Genomic DNA, 15,668 nt, shown 5'->3' with positions numbered 1-15,668 from the left:
GCAGTAAAGGTCGGTTACACAGCAATTACAGAGTAAAATCCCATTTTTAATTTTTAAAATTATAGGTAACAAGACCGTGGAAATAAAGATGTCAAAAACAATAACTGATTATTTTGGAGTGGGAGTGATTTCTACTGTCTTCTTTGGGCTTCTCTGTATTTTCCCAATCATATATTCTACAATAAATGTTTGTATATCTTTTGTAACCAGATAAAACATAGACACACAACGTTAAGAATATACTTAAAACCACCGAATTGTACATTTTCATGTGGTTATGATGGTAAATTTGTGTCATGTGTATTTTACCCCAATAAAAAAAAAATGTATTTTTGAAAAGACAACTTAAAGGCATTTCCTCCCTGGGTTTTCTTGAGGCTAGCGTTGCCCTACTTGGTAGTCATTCCCCATCACCCACCCCACTGTGTGGTCCAGGGGAGAGAGACCTGGCTTGGGAAGTGAAACCAAGAGGCTGAAAGATACCAGGTATGGGTTTAACCGGTTCTATGTACAATCCAACAGTTTAGCTCCTTTCCTTCAAATAAGATGGAAAGTATTCTGTAAGGGCAGATTTTATTGTTTTGTTTTGTTTTTTAAAACAGTTCGCTCAGGATTTGTTACCATTCAAATTGAGGGCGAGTTAACAGCTAACGCTCCTATTTCCTACAAAGCCAAGATTGTTAAATGTGATAGTATAAACATGATGGCAGGAGAAACAGTCACAAATCTTCAGAGGATGGACTGTTTTCAAGAATGCAGAGATGCCACATCACCTTGACAGTCATTGCAAATCAAGACGCATTATATTTGGGTGGCGTTTTTAACCTTCTAAAGTGTATCCATGCTTTTTATTTATTGCACGATCGGCCTGAGCATGTGAAAGTGGCTTTTCCATTTGAAATAGGGGAGGTTGTTGGTGCTCGGGAAGGGCTGTCCGTGGTGTGAAGTCCTAAAGAAGGTAAGAGGGGGTGGGCTTGAGGGGGAAGGAGGGTGCGCCTCCTCTACGGTCTCTGGAAGGAGCGAGGAGCAGGTGGGAACATCAGCAGAGAGGACTGGAGTGACTTTGTTGAGGGATATTATCAAGGAGTCAGTGCAGAGCCTGAGCCTGAGTTCTCCACCCGGAGGCGGAGGGAGTCTGGATTTTTTTTTTTTTTTAACATCTTTAATGGAGTATAATTGCTTTACAATGGTGTGTTAGTTTCTGCTTTATAACAAAATGAATCAGTTATACATATACATATGTTCCCATATCTCTTCCCTCTTGTGTCTCCCTCCCACCCTCCCTATCCCACCCCTCTAGGTGGTCACAGAGCACCGAGCTGATCTCCCTGTGCTATGTGGCTGCTTCTCACTAGCTATCTATTTTACGTTTGGTAGTGTATATATGTCCATGCCACTCTCTCACTTCGTCCCAGCTTACCCTTCCCCCTCCCCGTGTCCTCAAGTCCATTCTCTAGTAGGTCTGTGTCTTTATTCCCGTCTTACCCCTAGGTCCTTCATGACCTTTTTTTTTTTTTTTCTTAGATTCCATATATATGTGTTAGCATACGGTATTTGTTTTCTCTTTCTGACTTACTTCACTCTGTATGACAGACTCTAGGTCCATCCACCTCACTACAAATAACTCAATTTCGTTTCTTTTTATGGCTGAGTAATATTGCATTGTATGTATGTGCCACATTTTCTTTATCCATTCATCCGATGATGGACACTTAGGTTGTTTCCATCTCCTGGCTATTGTAAATAGAGCTGCAATGAACATTGTGGTACATGACTCTTTTTGAATTATGGTTTTCTCAGGGTATATGCCCAGTAGTGGGATTCCTGGGTCGTATGGTAGTTCTATTTGTAGTTTTTTAAGGAACCTCCATACTGTTCTCCATAGTGTCTGTATCAATTTACATTCCCACCAACAGTGCAAGAGCGTTCCCTTTTCTCCACACCCTCTCCAGCATTTATTGTTTCTAGATTTTTTGATGATGGCCATTCTTACCGGTGTGAGATGATATCTCATTGTAGTTTTGATTTGCATTTCTCTAATGATTAATGATGTTGAGCAGCTTTTCATGTGCTTCTTGGCCATCTGTATGTCTTCTCTGGAGGAATGTCTATTTAGGTCTTCTGCCCATTTTTGGACTGGGTTGTTTGTTTTTTTGTTATTGAGCTGCATGAGTTGCTTGTAAATTTTGGAGATAAATCCTTTGTCAGTTGCTTCATTTGCAAATATTTTCTCCCATTCTGAGGGTGGTCTTTTGGTCTTGTTTATGGTTTCCTTTGTACACCACCTCCTGACAGTCGAGCCCTCCCTGGGGGTGGTACCTCGCCAGGCAGTGCACCCTGCCCCTAACGTGGGCCGCGTACAGGTGCTGACCGCTCCAGCAGAACCATTGTGCTCTACGCTACAAGAACTGAGGGGCTCCCTGCGCCCTGATATTGCATGCCAATGCGGAGGGTGTTTAAGGAAAGGACAGAAGGTATGAAACAGTCCTCCTTGGAGACAGGAAATCAATCCGGCTGGGCAGTGCTGAACACCCAGCCACTGTACCTGATGGTGCATTTCAAACCAGGACACAACTCAGCTTCTTCTGAGCCAAGCTGTGTGGCCGTTCTGTGCCGGTGCCAGGATGGAAGCAGACAAGACATCCTCACTGCCCACTGGGAACTCACTGGGGCCAGCGGACCTGCAGGCTGAGGCTGTGGAATGAGAAGTGGTGGTGGGGGTTATGTGTGCAGCGTGGGGTGTCCCGACTGAGGGGTGGGGAGTGTCTGGGCCCGAGATGATGAGACCACATGGTCAAGTCCTTGAAAGATGAATATTGACATCACAGCTACAAGATCCATTTGAACCTAACTTATTTCATCTGAGAAATGGGATGATGATGGATTTGAAATCTCTGTTTAAACTTCTGAGTGATGAGAAGGGTCATGGTTTTGGGCGAGTGGCCTCAGGATTTTGGATTTCCAATCCTCACCCCAGGGATCAAACACATACCAGGAAGCTGTAGGGAGTCCACAAAAACACCAGCAGGGGTTTAAGCCCTGAGATCAAGAGGGGTCCAAGCAGCCTGGAAGCCAGGCAGTGTCATACAGTGGCACTTGCCACTTTGATTCCTTCTTTCAGTAAAGTGGCACTGAGATCCTGCCCTGAGCCAGATCCTGGACCAGACCCTGGAGACACTCATGGGAACAAGATGCAGGGAGCAAGGCAGTCAAGGCCTTGACCCCAACATGCTGGGGGGCAGGAGGGCAGGAGGCAAAGCGTTCCCTGTCCTCATAGCTGATCTGTCTCCTGATGACACTGGGCTGGCCCTGGGGTATCACAGGGTCTATCACGTGTTGGCTACACAGCTGTGGGCAGGTTACTGAAACTCTTTGAGCGTCATTTTCCTCACGTACACAATAGTAGCTGATCTAACGAACACACAGGGTTATTTTAAGAAATAAATGAATTCCTGCAAGTCAGGTGCTTACAGCAGAGCCTAGCCATCAGTAAGTGTTCGTGGTTATTTTTCAAGGAGCTGACCTACTCTTTCTGGGAAGATCTCGCCGGCCCACTTATAAGCCTCACAAGCGTCCTATTCTAATAAATCACTTCTTATCTATTACTTTGCTTCTCGCTGAATTTTTTCTGTGCTGAGACGTAAAGAACCGGAGCACCTCAGAGCCCCCTGAAACACCACCTAGCAGTTTCACCAGGAGGGACCCCAATGCCCTGGCTCTGGCTAAAACGGAACCAGAACCATATGGCTGAATGATGCAGGATTTGGAGTTAGGCAGACCTGAATTAGTGTCTCAGCCTCTCTCTCAGTATGATCCTGGGAAAGTGAGTTCACTTTCTTTTTGTTTTTTTGGGGTTTTTTTGGGGGGGGTACGCGGGCCTCTCACTGTTGTGGCCTCTCCCGTTGCGGAGCACAGGCTCCGGACGCGCAGGCTCAGCGGCCATGGCTCACGGGCCGAGCCGCTCCGCGGCACGTGGGATCTTCCCGGACCGGGGCACGAACCCGTGTCCCCTGCATCGGCAGGCGGACTCTCAACCACTGCACCACCAGGGAAGCCCGAGTTCACTTTCTTGAAATTTAGTTTCCTCTGCTATAAAGTGGTGATAATAGTGTGTACATTACAGGACTGCTGTATCGCTTGTGTACTGCTGAGTTCCAAACCACCCCAAAATGTGGTGGCTTAAACCCACAGCCTGCTAATCTTGCTCATGAGTCAGTGGACTGGCAATGTCAACTGGAAAAGAAATGCACAACCTAAAAGTTGAGAGTTATGTTTTATTCAGTGCACAAAACTGAGGACTTAAGCCTGGGACACAGCATCTCAGGTAACTCTGAGAGACTGCTCCAACGAGGCGAGCGAGGGGGCGGGAGAGGATATATAGGGTTTTGCAACAAAAACCGGATAGTCGGACCACCAAAAGATTACTGTTAATTAAGGAAAACCAGATATCTCAAGTTAAGAAATCTAGCACTTTTCTGTGTTTGGGAAAATGCAAAGTCTGGGCTCATTGAAATTATTCCTGTGATAGCACCTCAGCTCTCTGGGGCCAGTATCCTGGGCTTCTCACTCTAAATCTCCTCAGGGTGCGCCCTCGCGGGTGGCTTGCAGCAGCTGACTGGTAGATGGTGGGCATCCTGCCTCCATCCTGGGTTTCCTCAGGGCTCACCTTCGGGGCAGCTGTAATGTGATGGCTTGATGGCTGCAACATTCTTTGTTTACTGACATGGCAGGCAATATCTTTCATTCACAGCACTTTGGGCCGAGTTCAGTCAGGTGGTCTGCTGGTCTTGGCTGGGCTCACTTGGGCATCTGTGGTCAGCTGGTGGTCAGTGGCTCGGGTGTTTGGCTGGCTGTGGACTGGGGGGACCGGTAAGAGGGCCATGTGTGTCCTGTGTGTATAGCAGGCTAGCCCGGGCTTGTGCGCATGGTGGAAATGTCAGGGTTTCCAAGAACCACAAGAGAGTAAACCCAGTGCCCAAGCTAGTTAAAGCAAGTGCCACTGCTAGATTCAAGGGCGGAGAAGTTGATGGGAAGGGAAGAATTTGGCCAGTTTTGTCATCTACCAGGTAGTTTTGAGAATAAAATGAGATCGTATAAGCACAGTGCCTCCTGACGCTCAATTAATGCTCAATAAACGTATTGACAATGATTAATTTCTCTCTTCGAGTTTTTTAATAATGATAAGGTAGCTGTTAGAATAGATATTAAGTAGTAACTTTTAATTTTCGTGAAGCGTCTTGCCTCCGTTTCCTCCCCCGTATCATGATGAGAATCGCTTTCAGGCAGCGATGTCTCAGGAAGGATTGGATGAGGGAATGATGGTTAAGTGTTTGCACAGAGCCGGGTGTGGGGAATGAGGTCGTTATTATTACTGGTGTAAGATCCGTGTCTCCCCCTCCTCCCTGCACACAAAAACATGGCAGAGACTTGATCGCTTTTTCATTTTGTTTTATTTTGACCCACATCCCACTTTTCAAAAAGCCTGAGTCTCAGCTGTTTGTAGAGACTCGCCTTCAGGCTATCCTTTCTTCTGGCTCCCCAGCTGCCTCTCTTCTCATCTCCGCTCTCTGAAGGCACCTCCTCCCTTTGTGTTTCATCCCCCTTCCTCCACCGCAGTCTCCCATCTGCCTAGGGGGTTCCTCCTGGCTGCAGCTGCAGCTTCAGGGGACTCTGAGGGTGACCCTGGGGCCACAGGGCCCTTCCAGGTAAGAATGACCAAGGTGGAAAGTGCCGGGCACCTAGACACAGCGCATGGGCCTCCCAGGTGCTCTGAGGGGTTCTTAACCCCCATCTGCAAGAGAAAGGAGCCCCCTCCACCTTGCACCTTCTCAGGGTTTCCAGGGACTCCCGGGCAGCCTCTGAAGCTCTTCACTGCTGTCGGATGACCTGGGGAAATGCTTAATGCTTTGAGCTTGGGAAACTCATACCAACCAGTCACTCACCCTGGTAGAGGATTGTACAGGCTTGTCTCAAAGCCTGGATGGTCTAAAATATGCGTGATTTGAGCATCCTCCCCCAGTCCCTACACCTTGTTACACAAGATGGGGCCTCTTGGGCTTAAATGCCAGACAACCTCCTTCCTCAGGGGCCAGGACACTGAGAAAGGGGAGTGGGAGTAGGAGAGGCCCCTCCCCCCGAGGTGGCTCAGAGCACCCTCCCTGCAGAAGACGATGCTTCTTCTGAGACCGACTTTGGGAGCAGCCACTCCGGCACCACTGGAGCAGCCGGGTGCTTTACACATATTCTCTCGTTAGTTCTTATAACATTCTCGCGAGGCTGGCAGTGGCAAAGCCACTTTACAGTTGCAGATATGGAGGATCAGAGAGCTTAAGACAATTTCTTTTGAGTTCCAAATTCAAGGATAGAGCATAATTGATTGGTGGGGGACAGACAGGGATTAGGGGCGGCCCACGAGACAGCTGAGGCCAAGTCCTTGGCTCTGCACCTCATGGTAGGGGAATGGAAATAGCAAGGTGCTGAGAGTGGGCAGGCCAGGTTTAAGGATGCTTTTAAGGAAATTGAGGGTCTTTTGGACTTTGCCATGGAGGCAAGTTTCCTTGAACTCACCGAGCCTCAGTTTTCTCACCTGTAAAATGGGCTTGTTGTGAGGATAAATGAGGGGAGGTGTAGGAAGCATGTAGCTCAGTTCCTGGTGTGTGCAGAGCAGGGGTCCTTATATTACATCCTGGCTCCAGGAATCCCATAGGACAGGAGGGCCTCCGGCCTTGTCTTTCTTGCTGGTCATTTCCAAGGGCAGCTCTGTGCCCTACAGTAAAAGCAGGGCCAGGTCCCCGCCCCAGGCAACTGCTGTGGTTTCTATGGTTGTTTCAACAGCCTGGCTCTTCCAGACAGAACCGAGGCTGAGCTTCTCTTGTAAACATTGATGGAGGCCTCAGACAGAGAGGAACGCGAAAACAAAAGACGTTTTATTTATGATAGAAAAAGAAACCAACAGAAAAAAAAAAAAAAAAAAAAACATCTACAGGCCTGAAGGAGGGGGGAATGTTTAAATAAACCATGGCAGGTCCACTGGATGGAATATTCTGCATCTATGGAAATGACGTTTACCGAGGGTTTGTAATAACACGGGAAAACGCCTATTCTATAAAGCTAAGTAAAAAAGGGAAGCAACTGAATTGTATACTCAACACAATCACATCTAGGCAAAAATCAAGCCAAACAAAAATCACGCACAAGAAAAGCAGACCGGAGGGACCTACACCACAGTGGCGGGGGCGGGGGGCGTCTGTCTTTGGGTGGCGAAACTGGGGAGATTTTTTATACTTTTCTCTATTTTCCAATTTTCGTCCTATAATGGCATGGTTGGCCTAAGGTGCAAAGCAACACAAACTTGTTTTTTTTTTTTTTCCTAAAGAAGAAAGAACTCTTACTGGGAAAGCAGGAATAGATGACCCATGGAGAAGCCCAGTGACACACAGGTCACTCTGCGGCTGAGGGCTAGAGGGCAAGAGACAAGGTTATTAAAAAGGTCAAGTGGAAATCCTAGACTCTGATTTCATGGAGTCATATGGGCTCACTGACACCCAGCCACACACTCAGGTGTGACGTCTGTGTGTTATTTTGACTCTCACCCTTAAAGGTGCAAACTCTGCTTCTCTCTTGGGAATGTAGCTTACCTCTATCTAAAGACCCTCTTTCATAACTGTTGGTGTAATGAGATTTTTTCCCTCACAGGAAAGGCTAAAGCAAATAGCTGGGCTCCTGCCCTCCTCACACAACAGGATGGAGTGCCTGGGAGGCACTCCTGCCCTCCTCCGCTGGCGTGGCAAAGTCATTCAGGAGGCAGAGACAGCCCTCCCAGGCCCTGAGCCAGTCTTGGTCTTTGCATCTTCCAGATTTCCACTCAGGGCTCTGCCCAGCTTCTTCTTATCAGGGAGCCTGATCACACGATCTCACTTGCCTGCCTTCTCTTTCTCTATGGCCTGTATGCAGCATGGGTTCTATTTGTTTGTTTATGTATTTGTTTTCTAAAATTGCCTGTTTTCTACAGCTAGAATGTGAGGTCTATTAGGGCAGGGATGTATTGTATCTCCAACACCCGGAACAGCGCCTGGCTTAAACAGTCTGTAAATGAGCCCTGACCATCACGGCCCCAGGTGGTTTTTGCAGGCCCCCTGAACCTTGCCCTAACACGACAGCCCTGACCACTCTCATCCCTAAACCCAGCTCTGGAGACCCAGGCCAGGAATAAAAAATGCACAGCTCTAATCTATCAGTAATGACTGCCTGGGGCTCCATGCTGAAAGAGTTCTGAGGCCATTGAAAGAGCTCAACAAGAAAAGACATGGTGATGGCTTAGTGATGTCTGCCATGGGACCATAGGAGGCAGACAAGATGTGTGGCGTACCTGAACCCAGGCTCAAGTCTCAGCTCTCCCTCTCATCATGAAGACCACATCCACCACCTAGAACAAGCTCTGTTGCCTTATCCCTTGATCCATCTCCCTAGTCCCTGCCATATGTATGCAATGGGCTTCTGGAAGTTTTCCAGAGTGATCCCTAGCTCACCCTTGGCTTGGAGCCCTTCCCCACACCCTACCCAGCTTGGCTGAGGTCTTGTCCCCTGCCGGGCTCCTTACCGGAGACCTGCCCCTGGGGCTGGATCTGGCTCTACCTGCCCCAGCTCCCAGATGGGGTTCTCCTTCTGAGCAGACCCTTCTCCCCACCTGGCATCACATCTCCAATTCCCCTGGGTCCCTTGGAGGTTCATGCCTGAGTGTTGACTCTGAACTTGAGCGTGGCCTTTGTGGCGGAGGGGTTTGGGGAGGAGGTCACCCTCCGCAGGCTCCAGCCGTAGTCCCAGCAATCTTTCATTCCCCACCTTCCAACTTAGAAATAAACTAAGCAGCTTCGCCTCCCAAGTCCTAGAATAGGGAAGGTAGCCTTGTGCGGTCCAAGAAAAGGCTTCGCCTCTGTACCAACCTCCTCTCATTCTTTGTTCCAATTCTGCATCTTCTAAAAAGATCTCCCACCCCAGATCAGCCCCAACAGCTGCAGTGAACACAAGATCCTGCCAGGACCCCGCAGAACTGGGAAGAACTTTCTCCAGGTGCTCACCTTTATCCCCCAGGCAGAGGAGGACATGGGTGGTGCTTCCCATTTTTAAGATAGGGATGCTGAAGTCTGAGCATTCCTGTCCCCCCACCTGTGGGACCTGCCCTGGTGCACCGCCCTTCTCTGCTGCTTTCCTCATGCAGCTTGCCGCTTTAGAAGTGGTCCCAGCTTCCTGGCTTCTGGCTGGGACCAAGGGCATCGCTGCTCGCTTTTCTGTATATGTGTCTCCTTTGGAGATGGAACAGGGCTGCAGTAATAGATTGGACCAGTCTCTCTCCCCTCCCTCTGGGAAGAGAGGTAACTTCCTGAGGTTGGAGAGTTTCTTCCCTTTGAGAATTTACCAAACCTGATATGAAAGGAGATCCCAGTCTCCCAATGCACCACTAGAACCTTCTAGTTCCCCAGCTCCATCATGGACCTGCCCCTCCCTGGTCCTCTCCTGTCTGATGAGACCAGGTGACCACAGGGCACAGGGAGGGCAAAGGATGCCGTCACCTCTCACCACCTGGAAGGGCTGACTGGTGGTGGCTGTCCCCCCAGCTCCAAGGCGAGGGCTGGGTTGCTTGGGGAGCTGTATTGTGAAGGGTTCTGAGATCTGGGGAGAGAGTGCAGTGGTCATATAACAGCAAGCCCAGCAGACGATGGCCCTCGGATCACATTTTTTCCTCGCCTTCAGAAGCAATTGTATTCTCAGTAAACCCTGCAAGAAGACGTGCCTTTACAAACGGATGCTGAAAATGGAGGCTTCTCCTCCTTCCAGTATACTAGAATTCCAGGTAATGAGAAAAATTAAAGTGGGCTTCGGTCGATTTATTCTGCAGACAAGAGCTCCGTGGGCTGTTCCAACTTCAGCTGTTCTGCTTCTCCAACCATCTCTCCCTCTGGCCGGGCCCCCTGGGGCTCTCCTGGGCTCCTTCCTGGTCCTGCTGGAGCCGCCTCCCTTCATTTTCCCCACCTGTGTGTCCCAGGTGCTTCTGGGAATCTTGGAGGTTGGGGCTCAGTGGCCAATATTTAGGAAGAGGCCCTGGCGGCTTATGGAGGTCTAGCCCAGATCCAGCAGGGTCAGCTTGAGGGGTCATTGGGGGTCAACTGGCCCTCAGAACCAGGACTGGGATAAGGCTGTGCCCCTGAACTTGGCTGGGGTCCTGGTACCTGCCCCCCATTCAGAGCTCAAGCAAGGTGATGGCCATCCCTGCGGACGTGGGCATCCTGGGCCTCAGAGCACCAGTCCCGAGTTCCATTTCCACACTGGGCTTCTGTAGCCCGATGGGGGCAAAGATGCAGCTAAGAAGTCCAGCCAGTGGAGGAGAAAGGACTGGAATTCACCTCCTGCTGGCCAGATTCCCAGGCCGCCTGATCTCCCAGAAATGGTCCATGGAGGATGGGTAGGGGATGTTTTTGCCTCTAGTTTTGCAGAAGGGGCCCAGCAGAGGGGCCACTAGACGCTGGTCTGGGGCACATCAGGGCCGGGCAAGATCAGGACGGTGGGCAGGAGGGTGCCCTGCGGGGAGGGGAAGCTCTGTAGCTCCTCGGGCACAAACCTGGGTGAGACGTAGTCGGCCAGGAAGCGGAGGGTGCGCTGGCGCCCCACACAGTAGATGAGGTCGTCCACCACGGCACACTGGAAGGTGTCCGGGTAAGGGGTCCGATGTGTGGCGCACTCGTACCAGAGGCGGGTGCTGGCGCTGCAGCGGTACACGCTGATGCCCAGGCTGCGGTTGAGGTCAAAGCGATAGAGAAAGCCTTTGACCGCCACCATCTGGGCTGTGCGGTCCTTGCCGCCCCCAGTGGGGCCGGCCCGCCAGCGTTGCTCCAGGGTGGAGAATCGGAGCAGCAGGTACTGCAGGGAGCCGCCGGTGACGAAGATCTCTCCGGCACACGCCGCGGCTGTGTGCGCCAGGGCAAAGGTGTCACTGGGGAGCGGCGGGGAAAAGGTCCAGCGGTCCAGGCGAGGGTCGTAGCATTCCACCGTGTTCAGACACTCACCCCCGATGGCGTACAGGTGTCCATCCAGGGCCACCAGCTGGCAGTGAGGGCGGGCCTGGTTCAGAGGGCACACCTCACTCCAGATGCCCGTCAGCGGGTTGTAGCAGAAGACACGGTTGGAGGGCTGGTGCCCAGACCCCTGGCAACCGGACACGATGAAGAGATAATTGAAGAGGCTACAGACGGCACAGCCCCGGGACACAGCCTCAGGGGGCACACGGGCCAGCGGGTGCCAGACATCCCGCTCGTCATCATAGCAGCAGAGGCGGCTGGAGTCTTCCTGGGGGCACATGTCGGCCACCACCAGGTGCTTGCGGCCCCGGAGCCGTCTCTGGAGGATCAGCTCCCGCTCTGCCCCACTCAGGCACCCGTAGATGTCTGGGCTGCGCAGGACCTGGAGGTAGTTGTCACTCATCACCTTGTAGGCGGCTTCCTTCAGGGCCTCCAGGCTCTGCTTCTTGGCAAAGGCCAGCACCTCATAACAATTGCCCAGATCCAGGTGGGCATCTGGGGCTGATCCAGGGCTGAGCGGGAGGTGAAAGAAATTGGCCCCAGCCACAAAGTGCAGGTGGGGCTTCCCGCTGCTTCCAGCTGAGCTGGACCCAAGAGAATCCTGGGATATGGGGCTGGTGGGCAGGGCGCTCTGGTCTGGGCATGATGGCGCAGGGTCCCCAAAGCCTTCGAGCTGCAGCTGAAGCTCCGGGTTCTCCACGATCTGAAGGAGGCTCTGCTTCCTGCTGAAGCCTTGTGCGGAGGGTGACAGCACAGGCTCGGGAGTGGCAGCTGTCCCCACTCCACCTACTCTGTCATCGGCCTGGCCTCCCGAGGCTGCCCCCACTCCCAGGGGGCCTGGCCCTGACACAGGGGGTGGAGCCTCCGCCAGGGCTGCTGTTCTGGGGGCCAGCCTGGCCCTGGAGGTGGCCTGACAGGTGGATTCAACACAGTAGTCGTACACCTTGCGCTTCAGCCTGGGCCTGGTCCCCTCCATCTTCTCCGGTATGAAATTCTCCTCCACTCGAACCCGGGCCACAGACAAGAAGGTATAGGAGGCCTCGGTGGCTCCCTCCTGCTGACGCAGGGCCAGACCCATGTCCGAGGCAGCCCGGAGGGCCCCAGCCTCTTCCCTGTGGACCCCTGTCACACGGGTAAAGACCCAGCTCTTGTTCATGTCACTCTCGCCTTCTGTGTGGGCCGCCCCACACCGGTTGGGGGATTCCTGCTCCCCGGCCCCCAGCTGCTCCTGGGATCTGCTGTCCCGCCATGGGGCAAGCTCACCACTCACATCGCTGCCGGCCGCTGCAGCGAGGCCAGTTAGGGAGCTTTGGGGTTCACTGCACCAATGGGGGCGACGGGACAGCTTACCGCCAGCAGCTGTTCCGGCTTCCTGGCCACTGCCCCGAGGAGGTGCCAGGCCAGAGTCCGTGCGCTGCCCACCCGGTTCCTCACCAGCACATTTCCTCTCGGGTTTCCCAGTCGCTTGGGCTTCTGAGTCTGCAGGAGGTGCTCCTGTCGCCAGGACTCTGGGACCCTCCGGATTCTCCCAGCTGCAGCCCAGCGATACTCCGGCCCCCTTGCTTCCCCTCCGGCGTCTCAGGCCCCACTGTGGCGCCCCGGAAACAGCCTCCTGGATGGCAGGCTGCCTGGAGCCCTCTGCCTCGTCCTTGGCCTCAGCCTTGGCGTTCCCACCCCCCAGGGGGGCCTGGGCAGGCCTTGGCTTGTACAGCCTGTAGGCTGCGGTCGCCAGGAGCAGGACAGCGGCAGACAGCACCACCTTGCCCACCAGCTGCATGTCCAGATGGCAGCCCTGGGCCTCTGCTCCCTCTCCTCTGGGGAGCATGTTCCCAAGCCGACCTGGGGCAGAGGAATGTCAAGAATCCGATTAATGATTGCCCAGTAGGGAGCGGTTCCTGGTTCCTGCCGAGCTGAGAGGGATGGGGGCCTTGGGCTGGCTGCCCAGCGGAGGAGTTGTGGCAAAGGTGACTTTGAGCTGGCAGAGGGTGGCCGGTGGGGCTCAGGGCTGGCAGATCTCGGCTGCTGGCCTCCTTGGATCCTTCGCTGCTTTCCCTGGGAGTGGGAGGCACCTGCCGGGGGCTGAGCTTGTGATAATCCGCCCGAGCCGGCAGCAGCTGGAGAGGGTTAGGAGTGTCCAGCGGGTACACGGAGAGGGAGGGACCTCTTGACCTAACAGTCACCGGATGCCAGGAAAGGCACGGGGTTGGTGATTATTTGTGTGTGTGTTTTGTTTTCTCTTTTGCAAATCCACTGGGCTGGGAGGGTTGGGTGTGGTGACTTGTGGGGCAGGTGGAGTCACGGCAGGCATGGCAGGAGAACCTCCCGGGTCTGTTTTCTTCCTGTTGAGGTTGGTTGTTCCCCTCGGTGGGGGGTGGGGTCCGCAGTCAGCAGCAGGTGAGGCTGAGCTGGGGACTGCGGCCAAACCACCGAACTGGCTCCTGCGTGACTCTGCCCTCCTTCCCTGCCTGATAAGTTGACTAGGAAAACCGGCCTTCCTGTGAGGAGTTGGGGAAAACACATGGCATTAGTACCTAGATCGGGGACAGACATGGGCCACAACCTCACCCTCTGAACCAGACAACCTCATATGGTGAGAGGCCAAGGGAGACTCACCCGCCGCTCATCTCACCGGAGCTGTGGGTTTCGGATCTAGGCCACACAGCTCTGCTACAGCTCTTGCCTTGCTCTGCTAGGCAAGTGATTTCACCTCTCTGTGCCTCAGTTTCTTCATCTGAAAAATGAGGGTAACAGCATCTCATAAGGTTGTGGTGAGAACAAAATGGGTTAATGCGTGTAAAGGCCGTAAGGCTGATGACTCACATTGATTGTCATCAGTTGGACCTTTGGAAGTGCAGGTGTAATTCTGCCCCTCCTCAGACTGAGGTCTTTTTGCGGTCCCCAAATGCCAGGGCAGGGGTTTCAGCCTCATGCTACCTATGGGGGCTGATGGTGCCAGGTGGGCGGTCCCAGCACCCCCTGGTCCCACCTTTTCAGAGTCACTTAGAGTCTAGGTGGTGATGCCATCACTCTCGATTTCTAAATGTTGGCATTTAACTTTTAAATATGAGAATAAAAACCACTCTGAGGGCTTCCCTGGTGGCGCTGTGGTTGAGAGTCCGCCTGCCGATGCAGGGGACACGGGTTCGTGCCCCGGTCCGGGAAGATCCCACATGCCGCGGAGCGGCTGGGCCCGTGAGCCACGGCCGCTGAGCCTGCGCGTCCGGAGCCTGTGCTCTGCAACGGGAGAGGCCGCGGCGGTGAGAGGCCCACGTACTGCAAAAAAAACACAAAAAACAAAAAAAAAACAACCCACTCTGAAATACAGAGTTTTCAGAGGAATATGTCTCTGAAACCTTGACTTGAGGAGAAAATCCTGATTCCTTATGACGCTTTTCACAACCCTCTACGCTCCAGCCTTAGTTTACCTTCCAAAATCATCTCCTGATCGCTGCTGTGCCCACCTGGCTCTGGGCTGGGGCTCAGGCTTTTCCCCCATCTTTGCTGGTCCACATTCCTCCAGCCATCTGAGTCAGGTCAAAGGCTGCCTCCTGTGCCTCCTTCCTGGTGCCTCCCTCCTTCCGGCATCATCGTTTCCTTCTTGTTCTGTTGTTCTTCTATGCGCCTCTTTTAGCTTTCATCACACGGGCTGCGGCTCAAAGTACACACTGCTCTGCTGGACTCTAAGTCTCCAAGTAAGTTCAACTCTGGGGCCGGAGGCAAATTGGGACAAAAGCCAACATATTTGTGCCTTTCCGCGGGGAGGATGGGGGTGGACACTCAGGATGCATCTCATCTACTCTTCACTGTCCCGTTTGGGAGGGATACAATTGTCATCCCCACTTTATGGCAGCTCCAATGTTATGTCAATTTGCCTGTAAATGGGGATTTCTATCTTTTGTTTCCAGACTCCTGAATTTTACAGACTTGAATTCACCCAACAGCTAACACTGCCCCGGTAGTCAGGCGTTCTCTGCCTGTCTTGCTGGTGACCCGCAGCAGGGTTTTCTCGCTTTCCATCACGGTCACAATAGTAATTTACAACTATCGTTAGACGTGCAGATTTCCAAGCTCTGCCCCCAGATTTTATGATTCAGTAGGTTTGGGATGGCTTCCAGGAAATCCTCATTTTTAATAATCATCTCAGGAGATTCCAGTGGGTAGAGGAATGGAAAGTAAGTCAGTGTTTTTACTTGTCTGCTAAGAATTCCTCTTCACCCCTGGGTGGTGGGTGAGCAGTTGCCCCCTAGACCATCCAGGAGAGTGGCAGGGAAAGGGGAATGGATCCTGGGTACTTTGTATGAGTGAAATAATCTCACCTTCTCAGTCATCCAGGAAGGTGGGTATTGTCATCGCCCTCATTTTACAGGTGAGGAAACCGAGGCTTAGAGGGATGCACCAATGTCATCGGAGGTTGTCAGTGGCAGAGTCTTGATTTATAACCAGGTGTCTCTAACTGCAAGGCCCATTTATCTTCCTCTGGGAAGGAGAGGATGAGCTATAAAGGGGAATAACAATGATTTGTCCAGTGGTGAAATCAGGGCTTTGGGGACTGATGTGGACCGCCCCCCTCCCAGGGGCCAAGCTACCATTTCAGCA

At 52.5% G+C, this 15,668-nt stretch overlaps 1 protein-coding gene across 1 annotated transcript; it reads right to left on the bottom strand.

The window, feature by feature from the left end:
* Positions 1 to 5,431: 5,431 nt before the first annotated feature.
* Positions 5,432 to 14,653, bottom strand: KLHDC7A (kelch domain containing 7A). Its single transcript, XM_032608214.1, has 3 exons — positions 14,534 to 14,653; positions 13,686 to 13,803; positions 5,432 to 13,567 (listed from the first exon to the last, which is right to left on the bottom strand). The coding sequence occupies exon 3, from the start codon at positions 12,895 to 12,897 to the stop codon at positions 10,513 to 10,515; it is 2,385 nt and encodes a 794-aa protein (XP_032464105.1). The 5' UTR covers positions 12,898 to 13,567; positions 13,686 to 13,803; positions 14,534 to 14,653; the 3' UTR covers positions 5,432 to 10,512.
* Positions 14,654 to 15,668: the final 1,015 nt, after the last annotated feature.

The sequence above is a fragment of the Phocoena sinus genome, chromosome 1, assembly GCF_008692025.1.
Source record: "Phocoena sinus isolate mPhoSin1 chromosome 1, mPhoSin1.pri, whole genome shotgun sequence".
NCBI lineage: Eukaryota > Metazoa > Chordata > Mammalia > Artiodactyla > Phocoenidae > Phocoena > Phocoena sinus.
Note: the sequence above shows the minus strand (reverse complement) of the source record. Positions and strands in the feature narration are given on the sequence as shown.